This window comes from Mytilus galloprovincialis, chromosome 2 (assembly GCF_965363235.1).
Source record: "Mytilus galloprovincialis chromosome 2, xbMytGall1.hap1.1, whole genome shotgun sequence".
In the NCBI taxonomy this organism is placed as follows: Eukaryota; Metazoa; Mollusca; class Bivalvia; order Mytilida; family Mytilidae; genus Mytilus; species Mytilus galloprovincialis.
The window spans coordinates 19,654,988-19,682,108 of NC_134839.1; the positions used below are offsets into that span (position 1 = coordinate 19,654,988).

At 31.3% G+C, this 27,121-nt stretch overlaps 1 protein-coding gene and 2 long non-coding RNA genes across 4 annotated transcripts; all 3 read left to right on the forward strand.

Annotated features, from left to right (window-relative positions):
- Window positions 1-1,590: 1,590 nt before the first annotated feature.
- Window positions 1,591-8,920, forward strand: LOC143063059 (perlucin-like). Its single transcript, XM_076234983.1, has 5 exons — window positions 1,591-1,742; window positions 2,449-2,543; window positions 3,378-3,471; window positions 6,736-6,949; window positions 8,858-8,920. The coding sequence occupies exons 1-5, from the start codon at window positions 1,685-1,687 to the stop codon at window positions 8,889-8,891; spliced, it is 495 nt and encodes a 164-aa protein (XP_076091098.1). The 5' UTR covers window positions 1,591-1,684; the 3' UTR covers window positions 8,892-8,920.
- Window positions 8,921-9,729: 809 nt separating this feature from the next.
- LOC143063061 (uncharacterized) lies at window positions 9,730-16,205 on the forward strand. 2 transcript variants are annotated; one of them, XR_012974932.1, is made up of 4 exons: window positions 9,730-10,121; window positions 11,377-11,642; window positions 14,617-14,766; window positions 15,811-16,205. It is a non-coding gene; the product is annotated as an uncharacterized LOC143063061 (long non-coding RNA). The 2 variants fall into 2 exon arrangements; XR_012974931.1 differs by lacking the exon at window positions 9,730-10,121 and having other exon boundaries at window positions 11,119-11,642.
- A 3,446-nt stretch (window positions 16,206-19,651) lies between these two features.
- On the forward strand, window positions 19,652-26,333 carry LOC143062148 (uncharacterized). Its single transcript, XR_012974576.1, has 3 exons — window positions 19,652-20,046; window positions 23,786-23,935; window positions 25,920-26,333. It is a non-coding gene; the product is annotated as an uncharacterized LOC143062148 (long non-coding RNA).
- Window positions 26,334-27,121: the final 788 nt, after the last annotated feature.

Here is a 27,121-nt window from a genome sequence, read left to right on the forward strand (position 1 = left end):
CAATTCGTGGTATTCTGTTTTAGACTATGTGTTTGGCTTATTGTTGAAGTCACTAGGAGACCTATAGTTCTTAACTTCTATGTCATTTTGCCTGTGGTGAGGAGTAGTTTCATTGACAATCATACCACATTTTCCTTTTTTCATATAATTGGGTTTCACATTTCACATTCATTCGTTAGAAAAAAATGTGACAACAATGAACTTGTATAATATATTTTTTTCGTGTCGGTTTACACATTGTTAAGATATGTTGAAAACCAAACGTTATTGAAACTTGTTATTTAATCTGAAATTTAAAGATATTTATAAACATACTCAGAACATGTCAAGTACAATACACACACCAGTAAATGGGTTAAATTATTGGTTTTGTTTTCTATGTCATCATACAGAGATATGATATAAAACGTATTCTCACAAAGATAAATACTAGATTGATGGTTGTTTGGTGAAGGTCAAGTGACAAATATTGAAGTCATATTGAGCACAAATTAAAAATAAATTAAAAAACTAAATTCTTCAAAGTGTAACTAGCGGAAACATTAAGTGGCTACTAGAAAATGGTATGCTTAATATGTGCAAACTTACTGATTTGCAACGTGCGACATATGAATCAGTCAGAGTGGTTTCATATTTTTTCAATGTTTAGAGAGAGTACCACTTTTCCTTTAATGTGCATCCAATTTACTATAGCAATTCCGAAAGGACGAGCATGTAACAGTGTACTAACACAGCCAACAGAGCCAAAACGGACTCTTATCGTGAGTATACAATCTACTGCCGGAACGGAAAACCAAATTTCCATACATAAGCACTACACTAAAGTCCTTGAATTTTTGCTTGTCCTCACAAACATTAAAACGACCATCAGATTATGGTGTTCTTCAACTTAAAACAAATTGTCTGGTGACCTATAGTTGTGAGTTTTGACTTCATTTGATCTCTAGTGGAGATTGTTTTCCTGTCATGCATAACCTGTTTGTTTTATTCACGCATAGTTGTCGATATAATGAAATTTGTTGCGACTGTCATACAAGTGACAGAATTAGCTAGCTATACATGTAACACAAGGTTTAATAAACCATTTTCTGCATAAGAAAATGCCTATTACAAGTTAGGAATATAACAGTTGTTATTGATTCGCTTGACGTGTTTGATCTTTTGATTTTGCCATTTGATCAGGAACTTATCGTTTTGAATTTTCTTCGGAGTTTAGTATTTCTGTGTTTTTACTTTTTCCATTGCAATCACACCTAATCTTATTTGAATTATGTATTTTAATTTTAAATTCGAGTTCTGTAGTTTCTTTTTTTTTAAGTGAATATGCGACTCTGCCTATTGTCATTACTTACAAAGCTAGATGTTTCAAATAGATAAATGTTAACTTATAGATAAACTTAGTGCACTTAGTATGATCTAACGAGTGGGAAAACATAAGTAACTGGAATAAGTCATGAATATCTGAACCAGGATCTGCAGTTAGAGATTGTTTCATTCGTAAAAGTATTAACTTTTGCGCGACAAAAATATAATGCGTTTTAATTATATGCTGGCTCGTGCACAGTAAGCTTGATATATCTTGTAAATCCAAAGTTGAGACAACTTCCTGTTCCAGAAAATTAATACACCTTTCTCTTATCAAGTAAAGATCAAAAGTCAGCTAAGATAAAGATTGGAAGCGAAAATGGTCAACAACTTTTCATTTTTATTTTCACTGTTTTTGGCATTCGCAATTTTACCAGGTAGGTTTGTGGTAAGAATATATAATTCAATTTGTCAACAGATTAAAAACGTTCGTTCTTTCCTTTTAAAATTTGAATATGTTACCTTTAGGAAAGATAGAACCTCGTGTCGTTTTACTAGTTGTTGTGTCTGTTAATGTTTTTGTAAATGCATAGTATATACTTTAGATTTTCAATCTATCGATGTAATACAGAACTTGTCGTTTTGAATTTCCCTTGGAGGTTTTTTTTTTTGTTGTTTTTACATGGACATTTAAACAAATGAAAAGAACGTTTAGAAAATTTTTGTTAATAGTTAACCGGTATTTATTTTCTCTCAATCGTCTCACTTTCTTTCGTGTCTCTTGACTTCTAAATCCGTAGAATGTAACTAGCTTTGTTAGTCTTGTATTATTTTAATTTTAGTTTCTTGTGAACAATTTGGAAATTAGTATGGCGTTCATTATCACGAACTAGTATATATTTGTTTAGGGGCCAGCTAAAGGACGCCTCCGGGTGCGGGAGTTTCGCGCTACATTGAAGACCTGTTGGTGACCTTCTGCTGTTGTATTTTCTATGGTCGGGTTGTTGTCTCTTTGACACATTCCCTATTTCCATTCTCAATTTTAATTTGTTTAGCAATAAAGATATAAGAAATATACCTACACATTTTTTTCCCGATCTTAAACTTGAAATTTTCAAATTAAATGTTACTGTCTACTTTCAGATAAGGCGAGTTCTGAATGTCCTTTAGGGTGGCATCATTATGGAATGTCTTGTTTTTTCTTCAGTCATGAAGCGTATGATTGGTTTGTTTCTCAGGTATGGTTCATAACGAGTGTATTACATTTTCGCAGCAATTTATTTGCCTCACATGGTTGTATATCATTTGCGCTTAAAAAGGATACTGCTTTCCGGCAGTTTATAGGTAAGATAACGGATATTTGTCTATATAAGTTGTATCTTGAATATGAGGCTTGTATAACAAATGTTGTAAAATATCCATTCAACCATTAAAGCTAAGTACTGTAAGTAAGTCCATATCCATACACAACTGAGACCGAAATATATATGTAACTTTTTAGGATATCTAATTAAAGTAATTATTGAAAAATGAAGACATATGGTATAGATGTACCCAAAACATTTTCTAACCTAGACTCACTACAGACACGAAGAGCAAATCAATTCTAAAACATACTGTCATCAACAGTTTAGATCTTTTTTAGTTCTTTCTCAGCATTAAATCAATGCTTTTTATTGTCATTTTTGTTTATTGATCAATATGATTGATGATGAATAATGACGTAATATCATGCTATTAAATAATGTTACTGTTTTTACAGTACAATCAAAAATATCTTTTTAGTACAGATCTGATTTTTAAACCAGTATTTTTTGCAAGTATTATAGGCTAAAATGAAGTGTACATATACTATCATGGCATAAATGAAATATGGTTTGCTGCGTTAATGAATTTTTTTTGGGGGGCAGAATTGAAAGATTAGTTTAGGCGAAAATGAAATGCCAATTGGCGCAAAACAAAGCACCGTTTGTAATAATTTAAACATGCTCTATGTTTGCTCTATGGTCGGGTGGTTGTCGCTTTGACATATTCACCATTTCCTTTCTCAATTTTATCTATTTTTATTACAGAGCAGTTGTCGTGCACATAATGCTCGCTTAGCTGAAGTTGAAACCAAAGCACAGTCGGACACATTGATAAATCTGGCAAAAACTAATGGACCAGGTATGACCGTCAATATAAATGCCATTTTACATGAATGCAAAATAATAAGTAACCATGCATTTTAACAAAGCAGTTAAGGTACATGTAATGTATTTGATATGTATGTATATATATATATATATATATATATATATATATATATATATATATATATATATATATATATATATATATATATATATATATATATATATATATATATATATATATAAATGTCTAAGAATATAACTAAAACACACTAATTGATACATTAAAAAGTTCTATTAGATGTTAAATAGAAATACGCAATATTTCGCTAAACAAATTAGCTTCATCAGGCGTGTGCATCTCTCAAGGTGAAATCGGATGCATGACAGAAAAATATTTTTGTAGCTTAATCTATACAAGATTTGAGGGATGGGTGTAACATATTAATTCGGTCATAAAATATGTTTGTAGCTACAACTACATGAAGTTGGAATAAAAGTTTAACACATTTATAGATGTTCGATTAATTGCATGAATTTTCATAAATTAATTTGTATGATTTCAAGATAACTATGGTTTTGATTTGCTTTGAAATCTTTTTTCGTCTCTCTCATTGAGTCCATCAGGTTCAAGAGTTCGTAACTGGTGCATCCAAAATCTCTCTCTTTTTTGTCTTCCTTGTGTATCCCAATTTTGATTTTTCTCAATGATTTGAAATGTGATGTTTTCAAAATCATGTCCTCCTAATCGAACATCTATAAATGTGTTAAACTTTTATTCCAACTTCATGTAGTTGTAGCTACAAACATATTTTATGACCGAATTAATATGTTACACCCATCCCTCAAATCTTGTATAGATTAAGCTACAAAAATATTTTTCTGTCATGCATCCGATTTCACCTTGAGAGATGCACACGCCTGATGAAGCTAATTTGTTTAGCGAAATATTGCGTATTTCTATTTAACATCTAATAGAACTTTTTAATGTATCAATTAGTGTGTTTTAGTTATATTCTTAGACATTTATATAATTTTAATTTAGTAACTGTATCAGTTTATTTTCACAAACTGATCCACGCTTAATTAGATTGAATGTTGATTGTTGCTATTTGTAGACATTATATATATATATATATATATATATATATATATATATATATATATAAATATATGTCGTGTACATTTTATTATTGTGTACAGTTTATTACTTGTACAAAAACTTTGTTAGAGCAATTACTTCTATGATGCCAGCATGCAAGTTATTACTTGTACAAATATAATTGTACCAGTAATTACTTGTACGTAATTTTTGTTGAGAAAAGATAAAACTTGTACAACAAAATATCTTTGAGTTATATTTATTTCTTCTTTTGCTTTAAATAACTTATTCAAAAACTCCATTATTTGGGTATGTAATTCTATATTTTTTTTGGTCATTTATTGGGTTGGTTATTTTCTTTTACTATTTTCTCTTAAATACATATTTGAATGTCTATTTATTTCTCATTCAGCGTATGAAATTTTGAAATCTACAATTTGTTTGTTTTCTTTTTTTTTCAACTGTGTATCAGTAATATTTTTTAAATGTTAGAAGATTGCAGAAAAACGACGGACGCAAAGTAACAACATAAGCTTACATGACACCTTGAGTAATATAATATATATGAAAACAAAAGTAAAGCCTTATAGATCAAAACAACTATGTTTTTGCACAAGACTAAGATGTATTACATCTGGTATTACACAATTTGCTCAATCTTTTGCATTTACATGTGCGTGTCTCATAGCCACGCCGACAGCTGCAGTGAACATGGCCTTGGTCACCCACTAAAGAAAGCGATTGTACTGTTTTCATGACGTTAACCTACGTGTTATCTTTTCGATTTGATTTCGACCCATTAACTAATCATGATTCCAAAATTGTTTACCTATTTTGTATCCAATTCGACAATATTCAGCTCAACTCCTTTGATATTTCTACAGTCCATCGGACCTCGGTCTACTCTTTGCACTGGTATTATTTATAACATTGTCTCCATTTTCTAAATCTTTTAATCATCTTTTGTAATGATCTGTTCTTATCGTAGGGTAAAGTTCATCAACTGTGTATTAATAAATAATGTCGTCTCCTGTGCGAATGAATTTTTTCACCATGCTATTGGAGAAATATCTTTGAAATGCTGTCTTTTTTTAACTTATTTTGGCTTCCTTTACACTTTTAATATTTGTTCATGTATCTAAAGTGTGTGAATACTGAACTATTAGAAAAATTATTGTCATGCCACAAGTGCGTTATTTTATCATGATATTTTTTTGTACACTGTTTTCCATCTTAATGTACTTTAGTTTTGACTTTTTTGGAAGTTTGCTCATATATTTGTTATACAAAAAGTACACATGTTGCTAGTTTATACCTTTAGGTCTTATTCATAAATAATTTGTTTAAAGTCATAGAAACCTCAAAAATGATGCATATGGTTTTTTTATAACTTCATCCACATTTAGAAGAAGTTTTACTTTTTGTAATTGCTTGCTTCCAGGAAGCAATTCGCCGACCTATTTTCCGTATGCAAAGTGAACTTAGCGTGACTCTCTCGTAATAATCCGGTGGTCGCAATACGTTTTGATCTGTCATTGAAATAAACAATTATCTGATTGTACACGTTAGGGATCGAAACGGTATTTGGAAAGCCATATGATTTACCTCAATTTAGGATAGACTCTTGAATTTTAAAGAGTCGAAATAGGATGAACGGATAATATAAACCGAAAAGAAAATATAATACAAGCCCAAACGAAAAATAGAAACAAGTCTAAATTGAAAACAACGTTCAAACCTATGATTGCGTTGCATGAAAATTTCAACTTTTATACGTGTGCATGTAAAACAAATTTGTGTAGTTTAAAATTACAAGTCATGAATTCTGTCCATGTAAGATGAAATTTAAGAAGGAGGATATCATATTCAATTCCCCGCCCTATAATTTTATCGAGTGTATAATAATATTTGTGCATGAATAAACTGATTAATCTGTTTTTAAACAAAAATTTCACATTTAATAAAAAAGACTAACCTTTATCCTACTTTGTTGTTCCAATTAAAAGAAAAGTTTTTGTTTGGATTTGTAAATGTCATTTAGCTGAAGCACTTTTTCGGCTTTTATATTCTTTTTTTTTAATTCAATCTTCCTGTGTCTCTGTTTCGGTACTTTAGTCTCTTTTATGTGACTTATTAGAATAATTAGTCAACAAGAGATATGCAAATAGATTTATTGATATTTCGTATGTATATCAGGTCAGAGTTACTGGCTTAGAGGTAGAGATGACGTAATTGAAGGAGTTTGGATGTGGGCGTCGACAGATAGAGCGTTCAATTATACAGATTGGTACCCGGGTCAACCAGATAACAGCGGTGGCAACGAAAATTGTTTACATCTGTATGCAGGGTTTGGTCTGAAATGGAATGACGCTATTTGTACATATAAGAACAGATTCATTTGTGAAAAAGAGTAAGAATACGTATATTTACCTCGGGAAATAATCAAAATATATTAAATCTAATAAACGACAATGAATATATCTCATTAAAAATGTAAACGTCTTCTTTCTTAAATTTGTACCAGAAACAACCAATATATACAGATGTATAATTGTATAGTTATTTAAAAAAATCTTTAAAACGGAGTATTAAATTACCACTACTAGTAATAAATTCTTTTCTAAAGATATAAAATTGAATGTATAGTAATAAAGTATATAAAAACAACAGCAATCAATAAATCAAACTTTGGTATTAACTTGTGTATGATTTGTTTTCCTTAATAACCAATAGACATCATGTACTTGCTTATTATTTTATATTTTATGTTTTCAAAGTTAGAGAGATATACACATTTTAAGGTGCCTTTACACTATTCAATTTTACTGGAAAACTGCTTTCGACTAAAATTGCACCAGCAATAAATGTGGATGTTCTTTTGTTAATCGAACAGAAAATCTAAGTGTATGAACAGAACACTTCATACGATTTACCTGAGCGACGGTACCAAATCGGATTGAAAATCGGATGGAAAACTGTTGGTCGTGTAAACGCACCTAAGGTGTCATTAAAAATCGTGCAATTCAAACTTGTCATCTGGGTGCACGCTTTTAACGAGGGAATAGTGTTATCTTAATAAATGTGAAAATTCTTGTTCGATTTTCTTTTTTTAACGAAAATACATGCCGGTCATTATGTAAAACATGAAAACACATAAAAAACTCCGAAAGAAATTTAATAAAATACTCATCATCAGTCATAGGATTATCAAGTAAGATAAATATAACTACAGGTAAAGACGTAAATGAATTCCAAAAATATGCACAATTGCTACTTTTAATAAATAATATTTGGTGCAAATGGTATGTCTTAAAAATAGCAACTTGAGGAAAAGGACTGCTGCAAATGAATACATCTTACGTTAAATTTTACCATAATATTATACCAAATTCGATTTTTCAATGTATTTGCTTTTTGATGGGTATCATAGGGAAATCCTCGGATTACTATCCCCTATGATCTGGAATGTCCTATCATTGTCTGAACGTAGTCGTATACGTCATAACAGATTCATATGGAGATTACAATTATATATTGCCAATTCCGAACCGTCTTTGCCGAAAGTATTCCGGAACAGTCCCGTTTTAATAAGAAATTCGGCAATAATACCATATTCATAATCTCGACAATTACATAACACCATACGACTGAGTCCAGACCAAGTCGTTTGAAATCTGGTACAGCCGACTGTGATAGGATTGCGTTCTGACAATACCTGATCATCCCTTTTTGGGGCGACAGTTTTCTAACGGATAACTTCCATAAGCTTCGGTGCACTATCTGATATCTGCCGGATCATATTTGGTATTATCAGTACGCTGTCGGGACATATTGGGAAGCTTTTAACTTGTGAGAGACACAAATCGGATTAATATCGGATTTAGAACCGAATACACGGGACAAATGCGTTTGAAACAGATGAATTTTGACGCTTCCTGAACAATATCCGATTATTGACGTGATTAAATAAATGTGTTTTCAAATTTTAATTAAAGTTCCAATTTCGTGCCACGACTCACAGGATTTTGATCGGACATTTTACAAATTTAATCGGAAATGGGCCTGTCAATGACAGCCGTTGAAATCGTGAATGTCTGACCCCGGCTTAAAACAAACAAAAACGTTCCATGAGTCGTGTTGAGAGAACTTTTATACATCTATATTCACAACTACATGTAGTAAAAACCTTATGATCGGTGATGGAGTGAGAGGAAACTATCTATATCAATACATGTAGCTATTATCCTATAACTGTTTGCTCTTTACTGAATATTATCGGAAAGTATTTAGAAATACATATCAATTTCTTTTTCTGCAGGTATTCTGGCGATGGTTCTGAAGTAATTGGATGAAGATAATAAAATTGTATTTGAACAACTTATTTTGATTGCATTCAGAAAGTTTATATTAGTAATTTTCCCTCCCACTTCCCCCAAAAACAGAATACGATGGAGACGTATCGGGAAGTACAAAATAAGCATATGTAATACATTATTATTTATGACAACCTGGAACACAATACCCTCTTATCAAATCTAAGGAAGAGGGACGAAAGATACCAAAGGGACAGTCAAACTCATAAATCTAAAACAAACTGACAACGCCATGGCTAAAAATGAAAAAGACAACAGAAAAAGAATAGTAAACATAACACAACATAGAAAAAGTAAAGAATAAACAACACGAACCCCACCAAAAACTAGGGGTGATCTCAGGTGCTCCGGAAGGGTAAGCAGATCCTGCTCCACATGTGGCACCCGTCGTGTTGCTTATGTGATACAAATACGATAAATATTCTAATTCGGTAGGTCACATTCATGAAAGGGAAAGGGATTGTAGTTACGACGTAAGGAACATACCCGATATCATTGATATCATTTGTGAAACGGTTATTCCATAACGGTCAACCAACTCGTGATGGCGTCCGTAAAATTTACGAAGGGATGATTTCAACTTCTCCATTTGGAACTCTTGGTTTAATAGCTTCCTTGTGAGCAGTAACCCTCTATCAAGAAAATCATGATAGGAAATGCAAGCACGGGTATATTTTGCGTAATCAATAATGTTCATATTTTGTTATTCTTACTTGTAAGACTGCAAATGTAAGAGTAATTTTACTTGTACATATTTCACTAACCGGAATATGATTATAAAATAGTTTGAATAATATTTTCAAAATTTTTTAACAATTCTACTTATTACATCAATCAATAAATAAGTCAGCGATGCATATTGCAGTTGAAAATAAGAGTCCCTGAAATGAAAAAAAAACTGTCATAAACATGTCGAAATCGAAATATTAGACATTAAATTTGATTTACCAAAATTATCATGTAAAAAAAAACAAAGTATAAACCAAGGCCTGATCGGAAGGAAAAGTACGTCATTGCCACTTACAAAACCACAAATGCATTTGATATTTATCTCCATCAACCTACATGTATATGCTGTTTGTAGTATTTTTGGTAGGTCAGAACAGCTTGTTTCCAAAACACAGAGATAGAAGACACCAAAGATACCGACCGTGCAAGACCCTCATTAAGAAGTCAAGGTTAAAATCCAACCTCGTCAAAAGGTCCCAAGTAAGAGCCTGTATATCAGTGGTTATCGTTGGTTCCCGTATGTCATATGATTGTTTCATTATTTTTATGTGATTTGCAAGATTTGTTCTTTACAATTCCCTTGTTCCACATGTGGCACCATACAAAAAGTTGTAACTTAATACATAAAGTTCATATAGATATATACAGGTGTTTCTGGGACGTTGACAGTAAATATTTTAACTGTTCATCTTTTAACATTAATATAAATTTTCAATTTATTGGGAAATGTTACTGCTAATTTATTGTAAAACTTACAGTAAGCGAGGAAGTAGATTTTTTTTTAGTTTTCACCACACATTTTCTACAATCGGTCATCGTTTGCTTCACTTACAAAATTACCAGTTTCTGACTTCTGAGGAAAAATAATACATCTGAAGTTAGCCTATATTGGTCTTTTCACTTCAGCATAGATTAAATTCTATATCATATTCAAAGATGACTGTGCATTCTGATTTATTAGTCTTTATGTATATATGAAATTTCGAAAAGTTTGCTTCAACCTTTATCCCTATCAGCAGAGCTTTTTTCTTTAAGTACTCTCTTGATCACAAGTAAGTCAATTGTGTCTTGAGTAACAAGCTGTACTTCAATTCTAAATATATGTGATAAAAATTTTCTCTTAGATATCCAATTGTTCGAATACCTTTCGTTGTACCAAGTAATGACGCGTTTAAATAATACGAGTGTCACCCATAGACAGAAGGTTATTCCAATATCTTGAACTACATTATCGTCGATTGTTTGCGTATTTTGTATTTGAGTTAATATACAGATTAACTGTTGTATATTTTGTTAATATTGCTTGTCTTAAAATATTGATGACACTCATCAAAGATATACTATATTTCAAAATTGAACAAATATTTCACTTTAAGGACGTCCATATTTGATTTGATCTTACAACAGATGAACCAAGTTGTGTTATTTAAGGTATTTAGATAATTGCTCAAACATTGTTTAGTGAAGTTTAAGGTAAATCTAAACTTTGTTTATACTTATATATAGAATATCACAAAAGTAAACACTTGAACTGCAAAGTTAAAACGTAGGACTTAATAAAGAGTAAGTTGAAAAATTACAGACGTATAATTGGTTTCGTGTGATCATTTAATTACATATCGTTTAAGAAACCTAAGGTTAACAACAATTATGCTCTTTTAAAACGTATTTCTACAAAGCAATTTAGTTTTTTTTCGGAAAATAATATTGAAAATTGACTTTGACATTTGTAAAGGAAGTTTCGTCGATGAATTTTTCATAAATAGTACAAGACATTACGGAGATATATGGAGAAAAGGAAACATAAAGGTCTTGTGGGTGTTGTACTTTTCTTCTCTTTGCTTGCATTTATTGCTCATGGAGTAGCATTTGGTTTACCATACTGGTACCGCCAATCTTTAAGTAGTGTTAGTGCTTATGGTGGATTATGGCAAATTTGTTACGAAATATCAGGAACAGCCACATGTACGGAGTTGAAACCATGGGATAGTGATCGGTCGTGTGAGTAATATTTTTATATAAATTTATTGATTCCATCATGTCATTTTAATTTGTTTTGGAACATTAATTTATTCGTCCTTTCTTGCATTCATTGGTTCGCACTTTCTTTCATTGATTGATTCTTATTTTCTGGCATTCAATTTCATTGAAAAAAATGATAATACGAATCAAATAAGTGTAATAATAAGCGCCAATCTTGTTAAATCCTTAAAAACTGAAATTTGAAAGAAAAGAAACATGTCCATGATCTGAATTATTTAATATAACGAATATATCAATCGGTTACTACATAGCATATGTTATACACAATGCGCAACTGGATATATCAAAAACCATACCGCTTATATGGGCCAATATATCAATGTTTATTTCGACTGAAAGAAATATATCAATATAATTATGAATTAGCTTTTAATTCAAATATCGACTTAATCTGTTTTTTTGTTTTTGTTTTTATTTTGTTTTTGTTTTGCTTGATTTTATTTGTTTCTAGTTTTTTTTTATTATTATTATTTATTGTAGTTCACGGTGCAAAGTTTAAACAAAATACAATATTGTTTGTAAACAAAATGTAGAATATTTAACATGAAACGGACAAAGCAATTATACACAGCATGTCAAATTTACTATACTGAAAAGTTAATATAAAGAACCACCACTGTTTGCTTTTCCCCGATTTAAATTAGAAGAAGCTATATTTTTTATATGATAAAATCAATCTTTTGTCGCTTTACCACATTCTTGAGAGAATTTCGTAATGAGCAAAAACATATCGGAGCAGCGTGAATTCGGATGCAGTTAGATGAGAAAACAGGAAAAATTTATAGTTATCAAAGGTACCAGGTTTATAGTTTGATACGCCAGACGCGCGTTTCGTCTTCTTATGACTCATCAGTGACGTTCAGATCGAAGATTTAAAAACCCAAAGAAATATAAAGTTGAAGAGCATTGAGGAACCAAAGTTCCAAAAAGTTGTGTCAAATACGGCTAAGGTAGTCGATGCCTGGGATGAGAAAATTATTAGTATTTCGAAAAATCCATACTTTTTCAAACAGTAATTTTTTGAAAATGACCAAATAATTGTTACTTATGTGAACACCGAAGTGCCTTCTACTTTGCTGGTGATACCCTCGGGGACGAAACTTTCACCAGCAGTGGCATCGACCTAGTAGTGTAAATAGTTATCGAAGATAATTTGACACGCCAGACGCCCGTTTCGTCTACATAAGACTCATCAGTGACGATCAGATCGAAATAGCTAAAAAAATATATATAAAGTTGAAGAGCATTGAAAACCAAAAATTCCAAACAGTTGTCCCAAATACGGCTAAGGTAATCTATGACTGGGATGAGAAAATCATTGGTATTTCGAATAATTCATATTTTTGCAAACAGTCAATTTATATTAATGACCATTTAATTGATATTCATGTCACCACTGAAGTGCTGACTACTTGGCTTGTGATGTTATAGATAATGCATATTTTAAGGTTTTTCTTGTCGTAGAACACACCGAGGGGTGTCAGGATTGATCAAATGAAAGACCGACCGAAGAGAGGTCTTTCTTTGGGCAATCCTGACACCCCGAGGTGTGTTCTACGACAAGAAAAACTTTAAAATATGCATTATCTGACTTATATACCGTCAAAAAAATATTATTTCTAAAGATTTGCAAAATTTATCGTCCTATTATACCGAACACAAAAGTGGGATATTCCTTTCTAATGCGTTCAGGTTTTAATACGCCCTATGGCTCATTTAGAATGTGAAATAAAACTCACTAATTAATCTAGATATAAACCTTTGAAATTATTATCTATACACAATAAAAATATTACTGTAACTGCATGACGAAAAACACAAATGAATTGTTACCATTCGATAACGGTCTATGACAAATACAAGACACATTGTAAGTAATTTATTGTACCAACTTAGTTTATTGAAAAGTGGGGCCGGGGGGGGTGGGGGTACTATGTTTTTTCCAATTGTAATGACATCTCTTCCGCGAAAAACTGGTTAATTTTTCAACAATTTTAATTGAATCGAATGAAATATTCAAAAAGATTGTCTTTAGAAAAGCAATACATTTTGTCAACAGATAATCAGTATAAAATTATATACCCTCCCCATCCGCCCCTTTTGAGAGTTTCGTGAATGTTATTCTTTTATTATTTGATCATTTGATATAGTCAATTGAAAGGTATATATACATGATAAGTTTTAAAAAGTTAAGAACTGACACGAAGACGAGTATAGATACATGTAGGTCACAGTATCATTTCATATTCAGTGTGTATCGTATTGCACATGCATGAAAAACTTGCCACTGGACGTTAAGTAACCAACAACCAATCAGCCTTTTAAGTGTGACTCAATAAGATTTTCAAATCTTACACACGAATATGTTAAATCTAGCTTTATTTCATGAAAATCTACACTAAAATTCATCTCACATAAATTCTGTATTTAAGCGATAAATTAACAAAACTTTAATTAAACTAAAATTAAAATGTGGTCAATGATGATTTTTTTTATACCTATCATTGATTAAACTTTTATAAAAATAAATTCCCAAATCGGCAACAAAAAACTATCAGACGAATTTGATTTTGAAGTAACTTATAGATTCTATTTTTATCAAGGAAAATAATAACCTCACACAGGTCATTATTTTATGCCTTGGAGCATATTTCATTGAAACATGGTATCGTCCGGGTTGATTCTGAAAAAGAATGACCTATGGTTCTGAAAGGAAATAACTCCATATAGGTGTATAAATATTTATTATAGCCCACAAAACAATAAATTATTTAAGACAACGATTAAACATAAGACATAACATGTTAGAAATTAGAGCTGAATAAAAAAATATCAATCACATTAAAATACATTTTGTGCTTAATACTGTTTTACTAGGTTTCAATTTTATAATGTAAAATATACTTTCATAGTTCCTAAATCTTTATTTCAGGGTATCAGAAAACCTGTCAAGGTCTAGCGACGGGCGCTACACTCTTTGCATTGATGGGCGTGATAACACTTATCATAAAGATATGTAAAGGATCCAAACATGTATGCAAAAGTGGCCTAGTTGCTTCATGCTTTTTATTTGTTATTGGAGGTATTTTTTCAATATTTTTAAATGTCATGAATATCTTTACCACGCGCCTTTAGGTACTCATTTTGATAAATACATCTATGTTTCTGTATACATTTGTTTATTCCACATTGGCTAGAGGAATAGGCGGAGGGTTAACTTTGCCACATGTTTTCGCCTGTATTACGTTAAAACCCTCTAGACTTTGTTATTTGTGTGTTTTTTTCAAATTTTGGTTCTGTTTTTTTATGTTTCTGAGTTTATTGAAGCTTCCGTTTCACTGAACTAGTATATATTATTATTAGGGGTTCAGCTGACAGTCTCTTCGGGTAGCCAAGTTTTCTCGCTTTGTTGAAGACCCATTTGTGGCCTTGGAATTTTTCTTGTCATTGATCGGGGTGTTATCTCTTTGACAAATTCCATGCTTTCCGTCTGTATTCTTTTGATTCAATATGATTATTTATCTATCTATCAAATTTATGATATATGTTTTCTTCGTCTATAGATAACTGATATAGTACATCATGTACATAAAGAAGCCTTTATATGACAAAGGTTAAACTTTGTTATATTAGCCCCATGCTATGGTATAATTGTATTTTAGGTATCCCGGATCGTTTCTTATTTTACAAATTTCCAGAAACTACGGTTGTCACTGACAAAAACTTTAGGTTTAGAACTTTTAACGCGAAATTGCTTCGAGATTAGGCTACACATTGGTTAGTTTCTTTAGTATACAATCAGTTCCCTTTTAATTAAAACACCGGTAAACATATATGAGTTCAAAACTCCTTTAAAAAAATAAACGATTATAATTTACACAATCTTTTAAAAATTAAATCTGATTTGCTACCACGAAAAACAATTATGCTCTTTGTTTAGAAAAAGGTAAATAGTAGGTATTCAAATGCATTAAACTGTACAATATGTTGTTAAAATTAAAAGTAAGCGATTCTCACGAACGTGGTGCATGTACGTACGTCAAGTACTTCAGATAAAAAAAAACACGTTAAGATGTTGTTGCTTCTAAACAGTTTCATACTATAATGCATTATATTAATTTTTTAGGACTGATGATTGCAGGTGCGACAACAGTATGGGCATTATACCAGACGGACATAATTAAAGAAAACAAGTCTTATGCTTTTTGGGTCGAGTGTGGTGCTGGTGGATTGCTTATCTTATCTGCATTCCTGCTTGCACTTCCAATTTATGCTCCAGAGACTTCCGTCACACCAACAACTCAACAAAATCAACATTGGACAAAATCTTGAATTTAATTTTTAGTTTTATACTTTTGCCGTTTCCTGTGGATGTTAACATTGAGTTTGTTTATATTGGTTCTGTTTGATTATAAGTAACAAATATATTTTTAAAACGCATGTCATTGTGTTTAATGACTGTTTGTATGCATATCGGTCAACTTTGTTGTTGCAATAAATGAGAAGAAGAAAAAGATGAAAGGATATATCTCAATATACAGCAACGTAGCGAGTAAAAAAAAAACAAATGAAAAATTTAAAGAAAATGTGTCAATCATATACTAAGTATATCTGAATATTCAAAAATGTCCACTCTATAGAACCTAGTCTAGAATATAATTCCTGACTAATAAATCTCTTTTAGATGCATTTCTCATCTTTTTTGTTCTGATATCAAAATCATCATCTTAAAGTAATACAGTCTTATCAATCCATAACAGTTGTAAGACAAAAACGAAAAACGCATTAAATAAGAGAAAATTGTCATTTAAGGTCAATTATATCAGAAAGGAGTCGACTTACGATTTCGGCCATGGTGAATTATTTGTTAATCATGTCTTGTTGCTGTTGCAGATACATTACGTCTATAGTTTAAATTGCGTTTGGAGTAAAGTATTTATGAAGCTTAAATTCATAATATTCTCAATGCATTTCACCAGCTTGTTAAAGATGCAATTCTGCAACAAAATGACACATTTGGCTGCTAGAAAATTGAAAATGTCCAACCGAAGCACATTCTGTATGAATTGCGGTAGTCGTTTGTTTACGTGTTACAGATTTGTTTTTCGTTATTTTTTGTTCATAAATAAGGTTATTAGTTTTCTCTTTTGAATTGTTTTACATTATCATTTCGGGACCTTTTATAGCTGACTGTGTGGTATGGGCTTTGCTCATTGTTGAAGGCCGTACGTTGACCTATAGTTGTTAATTTCTATGTCATATTGGTCTCTTGTGGAGAGTTGTCTCATTGGCAATCATACCACATATTTAAATCGCTAATTTCTACCCATGTAACTTAATTTTGCAACCTGAATGGCAACTCTCAACCACAATGAATCCATTTTTAGCAAATGTCGTCATCAAGTGAAGCAGTTTATCAATTATCCTTTGCAGATTCATGATAATATAACTTTGAGGAATACCTGTAAGGTTTTTTCTTACCCCTAGGACATATGCGATAACAAACTCGGAATTTAAAGGGTTCAGGAATCATGCCCTTGTGGGCTTACATTTACAATGAGACAAAATGTGGGCAAAAAATATGTTTATGGTTTGTATTGACTCTTAGTAAAGATCGGGTTCTTCTTGTCTTGACTTAGCCGTTTACTCCTTGGTCATTGTTTCTTACTTTAAATTTTTTGCAAGTTGCCCATTAGATCATCTTAATTAAAATGACTTGCATTCAATACAATGATATCAAATGTTCAAATGAACGAACATGGTGCTTATTTTATTATTCTTCAATAATGGTACACTACGTATAAAACAAGTTAATGTGATCTTCCGTAAATTAAAGCACGATAAATGAACCAATGTTCATATTTGATCAACCGATTGTGGGTACAAATCAAGGTTATAGATAAAAACTGAAAGAATCGCCCGAACTCTAAAAGGGACAAGACTTGATGAGTCAATCATTTGTGTTGATAAATATAAAGCGGTTGAAACTTAAGAGCTGATACATTTTGGGAATGTCTAAGCATGCAATAATATTGATATGGTTATATCTAGAACTCTTTCTCGAAATACCAAGCATTTTTACTCACTAAAATGGATTACATTAGCTGTATTTTGCAAAACCCTTCGTAATGTCGGGTCCCCAATGATTTTCAACTATGTAATTTTAAAATCATTTTAAATTCTGCTGACTATGATTTTATTTAGTAAATGTCGATTCAGATATAGATATCTTACATAAAACAATAAATTTTGTAACTTGATCACATGAATACACATATAGAAGGGAATGTTTCAAAGTGCATAGTCACTTAATACAAACGGCAAAAATTAAAAAAAAAAAAAGATTAAAAAAAAGCGCGAGGTTTGGCTAACAACAATATCTGGTTTAACCCAACATTTTTTTCTTAAAATTTTCTGTACCAAGTAAGGTAAAATGGCAGTTATTATCTTATGGTTCGATTCTATATACGTGTATGTTGTCTTGTCGTTGTTTTTTTTTTTTTTTTTTTTTTGTTGCACTATGGTTTCTTTCCTTTCGAAGTTTTCCTCTTTTATATAGTTGATGTGTTTCTCTCGGTTAAAGTTTGTAACCCGGGTTTGTTTTCTCTCAATCGATTGATGACTTTTGAACAGGATAATCTATGTTGCCTTTATTTATGTCATTAAAAGATCGGGACGTTCATATATGCTGACAACCCTTGACAGATACCTTTTAGTTCGATCATTGGGTTGTCATTTTTTTCGATGGCTTCGATTCGTGTACTTAAGTTGTTTACTTTTTATATCTATTGATTTAGTCCATGTTCACTATTTTTATACGTATGTTACTATAACAAGTTATTCTCATATTGTGAACTGCTGGTTGTCATACGGTAAAGGATGCTCGATACTAGGGCGTAAAAATGCGCTTACGTAAAATATTATTTGACGCAACATCAAAAGGAAACAAATCTAGAAAAGACGTTTAATTGTCTTACCAATTTTTATCATTCATAATAAAGCTTGAAAATGAATACATAAAAATTTGTATGTCTAAATGAAATTTGGATTAGTTATGGCCAACTTGGAAAATTGTTTGTACCATTTTTTTATGAAGTAATCACAGATGATTTTATTTAGATTAGTTAAAATATACAAACAATCTAAAGTCAAGAACATTTTGTAAATATAAACTATTTCAAAATAATTGTTAAACACATTAAGAGCAAACTGATGTACAGAAGTTATTCAAAAAACATTTTTTTTTTAAATAAACTTTAATTTCCTTGCGTTATTTTTAGAAACACAAAAAGAAATGTATTTCTGCCCAAATGATACAAACATCAAACAAATCTAGTTTCCAAATGATACAAAATCAACTTAAATCAAATTTTGAGTAGTAAATATTTCAAAATTCGATCCAGTCTGCATGTATCTGTACATACAAGTATGATATCACATTAAAGTGTAGTTTTATAACATATTTTTAATTTGATATACAAAATAGTGTGTATCTAAGTTGTCTTTTAAAATCATCGAGTAACCGAAACTGCCTTTAAATTGAAACAAAAAAAATAGGAATTCCATATTTAAAGGTTCGTCAATAGAACAGATTAACAAAGTGAGGTCAATCAATGTATTTTAATAATTATTGTTCCTACATTGTTTAGTTTGTAAATTAATTAATACGTTCATCGCATGATACAAAAAGGAAATAATACAAGGTTAATACGAGGGATTTAATCAAAGATAAGTGGAACAATTATGTGTCGTTTTGATCCTTGTGAATATCTCATTAAATATATCGGTTATGAAGGTAGAATTAAAATAAATGCGCCTTTCAAAAATTTAAGTATAAGACAAATATGTTTTTGTTTCTCCTTTTTAATTTGATAATTGACTTTATTGTTTTGAACATCCTGAATAAAATACAGGTCTTGTAACCACGCTTTGTTAACAAAAATATCACAACACACGACAGTGCTTTTTTATGGTTTAATACCCATCGGGATCCTCTGTTTTTCTTGTAAATATACAAACCTTTAAAAATGTGGGCTATGGACTAATTACTAGAACGAAAAGTAGAAAGGAGTGTTTTTAGAAAACGTAAGCAAAGCGTCGACGCAACATCTGTATTTTGATCAAGTTATTGCCGGTACATTACAAATGGAGCGAAGGAAACATAAAGGGCTTGCTGTTGTTGGGTTTTTGTTCTCTTTAACTGCATTTGTTGCCCACGGAGTAGCATCTTATTTGCCATACTGGTATTACTATTCTGGTGATGGCTATAGCTATTATCGTGGATTATGGCAAGCATGTGGGAAAATATCAGGAAAAGTAAAGTGTTCAGACATAACTTCTCCATGGGCAGATGATAAGAAATGTAAGTAGTTATCACTTTATTCATTTATATGGACAGGTCAGGTCCTTAAAGATGACATGTTTTGGAATAAATATTGATTCATCGAAAGTGTCTTTGCGATGAAAAACAGATACATTATTTCTAAAACCAGTTGTTAGCATGATACGGGTTATGTTCTCATAAATTTTATGATAGTATGATACTTAACCAATAACGGGAGGGAATTTACTTGATGTTCATATGATGAAGACATCATCTTTCACCATTGTTTATTTGAGGTCTGTAGTCCTTGGTTCGTTTATGTATCATTGTCATTTTACTTAGTTCCTTCTGTTACATATTCTTATAATAGTTGTTAAAACTCTGTCAATTTAGTCACTGTTGGAGAGTTGTCGCATTGGCAATCATATCCCGTGGTCTGATTTTATATTCAATATTTCAATCAGATCTAAAAAGAAAATCTACGTTATTTATCTTTTTTATTCATTCATTCACTCTTTCATTTTCTTAGTTTTGAAATAGGCGTCGAAAACCAGTATGCACTTGTCCTAATAAAGCATTACAAAAGAAATTGATTAGTGAAGGAAAATTATCAGAAACCAGACTTTTTTCAATAAGTCAAAGCAAAGAACATATTAAAATTCTGTGCAATGTAATGCCCAACTTTTAATTGATATAGAAATATTTGTTTTCCTGTCACCTTTACCTTTCCACTTGTTTTAAGAAACTGTTGTGAGACTTCTCAGAAGCATTTTGCAGTGTTTGATATTCCTTTCAATCATGCCTTGGAAAATATTATGTTTGACTTTTTTTTTATAGGACTTCATGAACATTTTGAAAATATGTTTCTCAAATAATAAAACTGTCTACCCCGTTGTATTGTAATTAAGCGGGGTTCTTCTGTGCAATGCATATACCAGGGACGCTTGGAGAGGCCAACAGATTACCAATAAAATCACAATGTCAAAATATTACTTTATTCCTTTTTTCTGTTATATTTGAAGGGGCACTGGTTGTCAAATTCATGTTTACTGATTTAAAAAAAGAATAAAATAAACAATTTACGATGTACAAACTCTCTGAAATTATGTATGATCAGCATTTCGTGTGTATTTCAGTCTAATGGTCATCTAATTAACATTTACTATCTATATAGCTACCTTAGAGGTTAGATTAAAGATCACGTAAAAAGGAATTCAATGAGGTCGAAGTATGCAAGTGAATAATTCATCATCGATGTTTCGTAGCTTGTTTTGACAAATTAAACCATATTGGCGGCTTTAGGCGAATTCTTATTTCACTATTTCACAAATATTAATGATTGAACAACAAAAAATCATATACTAATTTTTTTTTATATCTCGGAGTTGGTGTCATTTAAAGCTAAATCAAACATTTAGAACACAAAATAATTGAAGGGGTGATGATATCTCTTTATTACCAATACTTATCTTGATCTATAGTTTAAGAAACCATTTCACGTCTTACTACATAGAAGTCTGTCAGTTTACATTTTTTGTCTCTCGTTTGAACATACTTTGTCACACTCGAAAAAAACCCAGATTAAATCACTCGAAATAATATTATAAGATCCCAGCCGGACACTATACCTACACTATATTTACTGTAAACAGTCGGACATTTTAAAGACATTATCTGTGTTATTAGAAAGATTTGTTTTATTTACAAATCGTCATCAATATAATGGAATTGTATGCTACTGTCACACAAGTGAGAGGTTAAGCTAGCTTTAAAACAAGGTTTAATCCGCCATTTTTTTTTAAAACTAATTGCTTGTACCAAGTTGGGATTATGACAGTGGTTATCCATTAGTTGATGTGTTTGAACTTTTTATTTTGCCATTTGATAAGGAACTTTCCGCTTTGAATTTTCCTTAGAGTTCGGTATATTAGTGATTTTAACTTTACATTTAAATGGGAGAGATCCGTTTGTGCCAAAAATGCGTCCCCTTGCGCCACAACCTTTTTTCTCCAATGCTACGTTTGCGCCACCTGTTTTAAAATTACACTTTTTCTTTATTTGGACTTAGAACCGGCAGTTTACACGGCAAATGTTTTCCTTTTCTGAAACATACTTTCTTCTTACTGCTGCTGCATACCTAATTCCCAATTTTTAAATGTATGTAGTAGCTTGGCACTTCACTTTATTGTTCAAAAAGATAAACATTGAAGGATGAAATGCATAAAACAGTTCATAATAATTCCTGTGGAATGCTTCTGCTCCATTACCGATACGCTTTGTGGTACATAGAGTTTCAGCCAATACGGAAGGTGGGAACAAAGCATATGTGGCTAAAACGTAATCAGCAAAAGCTTCTTTTTCTTCTCTTTTTGCATATCGTGTATCAAATATTCAACAAAGCAAACGGTTTTCTTCTCTCTTTTCATGGACTGTCAAGTGCACTTTAAATCATTTCTATCCAGACAAGCCAGATGCCCATCTTTAATAATAGTGAAATATTTTCGAACATATGATACTTTTTAAGCCCCAAAATAAGACAATATATATATATATTAATTATTAGTATTTGTGATAGATATGTGTACAGGTAAATTGGCGCAAATGAGTTCCGAACATTGCGCAATTGATACATTTGGAAAACAAAATTTGGCGCAAATGATACCCCTAAAAAACAGTAATTGGCGCAAAAGGACTGCTGCCATTTAAATACACTATATATTTTAAAAATTTAAGAAGAGTTAATCTTTGAGGTATATTGATAAAAAAAAACAATTGAAAAAATCATGTTTACTTGTATATAAAATCTAAAGATCATTGTAGTCACTAAATTTAGGCCTTAGAATGTTATATATAAAATCTCCAAAATGTACCCGTTTTTCACATGCATGGCAAACATTTGATTACAACAGTCTGCTCTTGTCTAATGAACTTTCTATCAACATACAAACATGCTAATTATTTGTGTGAAAATAATAATTGTAAAGTTGTATCAGTTCATGTCCAAAGAGTAATTTAAAGATTGATACTTTTACAAAGAAGGTTATACATCTTTTACAAAATTTGTACACTGTTTTTGTACAATTTTAAGAAAATGAAAATATAATGTACATTTTGTATTTGCGCTCTATCGATTTATTCACATAATGTTTATATCGGGATACGTTTAGTTTGAAATTGATTAGTAACCTAATTTCAAAAAGGGTTAATGTTTGTTGCTGCCTATCGGTATTTTCTTCGGAATTTTTCCCCTGAACTTCTCTGATCAAATTGCATACTTATACGAATAAGTTGCATTTTCCAAAGAGGTAAAATAAACTAGCAGGAAAATAAATTGAAGCTTGTACTCCAGGAATTTAATTGCATAGTAACATTTATAACCCATTTTACGCAAAGCTTATATAGCCTGCTTTACTCGTCGTTTTTCTATTTTAGCAGAGAAATGGTATCATTATATGAAAACTTTATTTTTATTTCAATTCATGTTTATTTTATTGTTGCTGTTCTAGAACGTTTTTTAGTAATTTTGACAGATAAAATTATTGAAATATAAATACAGCCGGAAGCTTTTGAAGTTAGAAAGATCTTGCATATCGGAGCTTCAGACCATAAATATAAATAGAATATTATACATGTAATATGTCAGAAATCAGTACCTCAAGTTGAAAAAATTTATTCGGACTTAAAAGTTGCGAAATAATATCAAATTAGTCAAGGTTTTAATTTTTTTTTTTATATATATATAAAATGCATTTTAATAATTACTCTTTTTTAATTGTAGGGTATGAGAGAACATGCCAAGGTCTAGCAATGGGCGCTTCACTCTTAACATTTATCGGCGTAATAATACTTATAGTAAAGCTGTGTAAAGGAAAAGAACCTGGCTGCACAAGTGCCTATCCTGTCTCTCGTGTTTTATTTTTTATTGCAGGTAATTGTTCCCGATAATTTTATTGTCATATATTTGCCACACGACACTCAGTAAATGATTTTGTTCAATGAATCTCAGTACATATAAAGTATATATAGTATGGTAAATTAGTTGAAAATGGGAATGGGGAACATGTCAACGAGACCACAACCCGACAGCATCATTTAAATAGAACTAATTGCATTATGCTTATTTACCTAGCAATGATATATATGTAGTGTTACATAGTGCTCTGTTCAATATTGAGTTATTTCCCTTTTAATTATTATAAATCGGCAATAAAAGAAACTGTCCACTTCCAAAAGTGGCACTTATATAGACTAGCCAGATATTGTTATTTTCTCGACATTAAACTATGTGTTTGTTTTGCACCATCTCGTGTATTTGTCTACTTACTTTCCTGTCTTATATTGATTTATGAGCAGTCAGCTATATCATAATCTAAGGAAAAGAACATGTCTTCAACTATAATGTATTCGTAAAAAATCAACCATAAGGAACTGCTCATTTTTTTTTTACATGAATTAGGCCGTTAGTTTTCTCGTTTGAATTGTTATAGATGTGTCATTTCGGGGCCCTTTATAGCTGACTATGCAGTATGTGCTTTGCTCGTTTTTGAAGGCCGTACGCGCGGTGACCTATAGTTGTTAATTTCTTTGTCATTTGGTCTCTTGTGTTGATTTGACTCATTAGCAATTATACCACGTCATCTTTTTTTTTATATTGACAACTTAATCATACTCACAGGCCGTTATCAATTACCGAAGGAGAAACGTCGACCAAAAGTCTTTATCGCCCTCCAAACTCTTATAACTTCTTTACATGTTTATATAATAACAGTTGAGTAATGTGTTAAAAGACTTTATAAAAGTAATGAGGTGTTCTTTGAATGCCAATGAATCAACTATCCACCACAATAAAATAAAGTGAATGTTAGAAATTAAAGGTCACCGTACGGCCTTCAACAAAGAGAAACAATTAGAACTCATACAAGTATAAAAGATGTTAAGCTAGCTATAAAAAAGGTTTGATCCACCATTTTCTACATGAGGAAATCCCTGTACCAAGTCAGGGTGATGACAGCTGATTTTTATTTTGCCATTCGATAAAAAAAAAACTTTCCGTTTTGAATGTTCCTAGGAGTTCGGTATTCTCGCTATTTAACATGTTACAGGAGAAGCAGTCTTCCCGGTTGGTTGTTTTCGTAAATTTTTATCTTTTTAAAAGAATTATACGCAGCGTCATCCAAGCTGATAAGAAACATGATTGAGAGTATGCGATCGTCTTTTGCTATGAGGGATGCATGAATATTGAATTCATTTCGCTTTTAACTCTAAAGAACGGTATTGGGGAAAAAATGCTAGTCTGTATAAGTCATACAAAACAAGCAAAACCTTTATGGGCATGTTTATGACTTTTTAAAAGTAAAATAGAATGAAATTCAAAACAGTGTGGCTGTGGCCATTGATTGACACATTAAAATCATCCATTGACTGGGACAATTTAGGTGAACGTTTGTATGTAACAACCACTGCTCACTATGTACTTTTTAAAGACACTTAAACTATGGGGTCACCAAAGGTTCTCAACACCTTAATAAAGTAATTCGAAAAACTAATCAGAAATAACACGATGTTTTGATTTATATCAATTATATAAATCAAAACATAAAGGTTATTCCTGATTATTTTTTTGAATTATTTTATAATTAAAGGCGTAAAGAAACCTTTGGTGACCCCACAGTTTAAATGTCTATCGTAGGTACGTCGTGAACCGTGGTCGTTACAGACAAACGTTCATGTAAATTGTCCCAGTCAATGGATGATTTTAATGTGTCAATCAATGGCCACAGCCACACTGTTTTGAATTTCATTCTAAATTTAAGATTACCTTAACTTGTGTAGGTTTTTAAGTAAGATGCATATATATGGAAACGACCTTTTTTTTGAACAGTTACATGTAGTTTAACCTTTTCTTTTTTTAGGCCTAATGATATTTGGTGTAACCGGAGTGTGGTCGGCATATCAGGAAAAAATTATCAAAGAAAACAAGTCGTTTGCTTACTGGATCGAATGGGGTGCGGGTGTTCTTTTCATTGTTTCTGCAATACTGCTTGCAATACGGAAGTATGCTCCTTCAGATCCTTATAGGAATCCAGCACCGGTGAATCCAACAACTCAAATACATCTTAATATGGCACCAGCAGCTCAACCATATATGCCGCCCCCAGTTCAGGCATATCCTTATATGGCAAATCAGGGTTTTGCGAGATATTAAGTTGCTTTAAATGAATGTAAACACTTTTTCCGTTCTATATTCCCATACTTGATAACTTTTAACTCTGTTTTTTTATTTGTACAAAATAGTGCGTTATTAAAGAATATCTATATAAACTGTACATGTTTTTAAAGTTAACTCTTTCTGGTTAAGTTTTTACTTAGGAATATAGAGAGATAATGGAATATTAGTCAACAGACTCACAACCATCCACAACACAATAGATTTAATCAGATACATAGTGGTTACTCTGCCCTTTCGAATTATATTTGTGTTTACGTTCCTTGTATGTAACTAATGCGAAATAGAACAAAAAGCAAAATGGACGAAAGCGTTGGTTGATTCCTTATAGAAATGATTGCCTTAAGAGGAACTGTTTTATCCGTTTTATCCTTTACAAAATCTGTAATAGAATACATTGTTGTAGATGAAGTTAATTTGGAAACAGCAAATACCTATATAATCACCTAGACAAGATCTGCAAATAAGTCAACATGACTTTCGATCGTTATCGGTTATGATTTAAAAGTCATTGCCCTTCTTTGACGATTGCTTTGTCGATTTTATTTCCCTTCTTGACAGGATACAATAAATTCACAAAACAGTTACTAAATTTTGTCATCGATAAAAAGCCGTTATTTGTAAATATAAATCAATGTGCAGACATCTCATACGTTCAGTTATTTCGCATCCAATCTTTTATGGTAAATTTCTATAAAAATCAAAAAAATCTGAACATTCACCTCAAAAGTAATACTTTCCACATACTTATTAAGAATGGATTTAGTTATGATACTGTTGCAGGGCATTAAAGATGTCATTTTATTTTTGAATTAATATTGATTCACTTAGTAGTATTTGAATGAAATACTATTTAAACAAAAACATAAACTGTCAGTAACTGCTAGT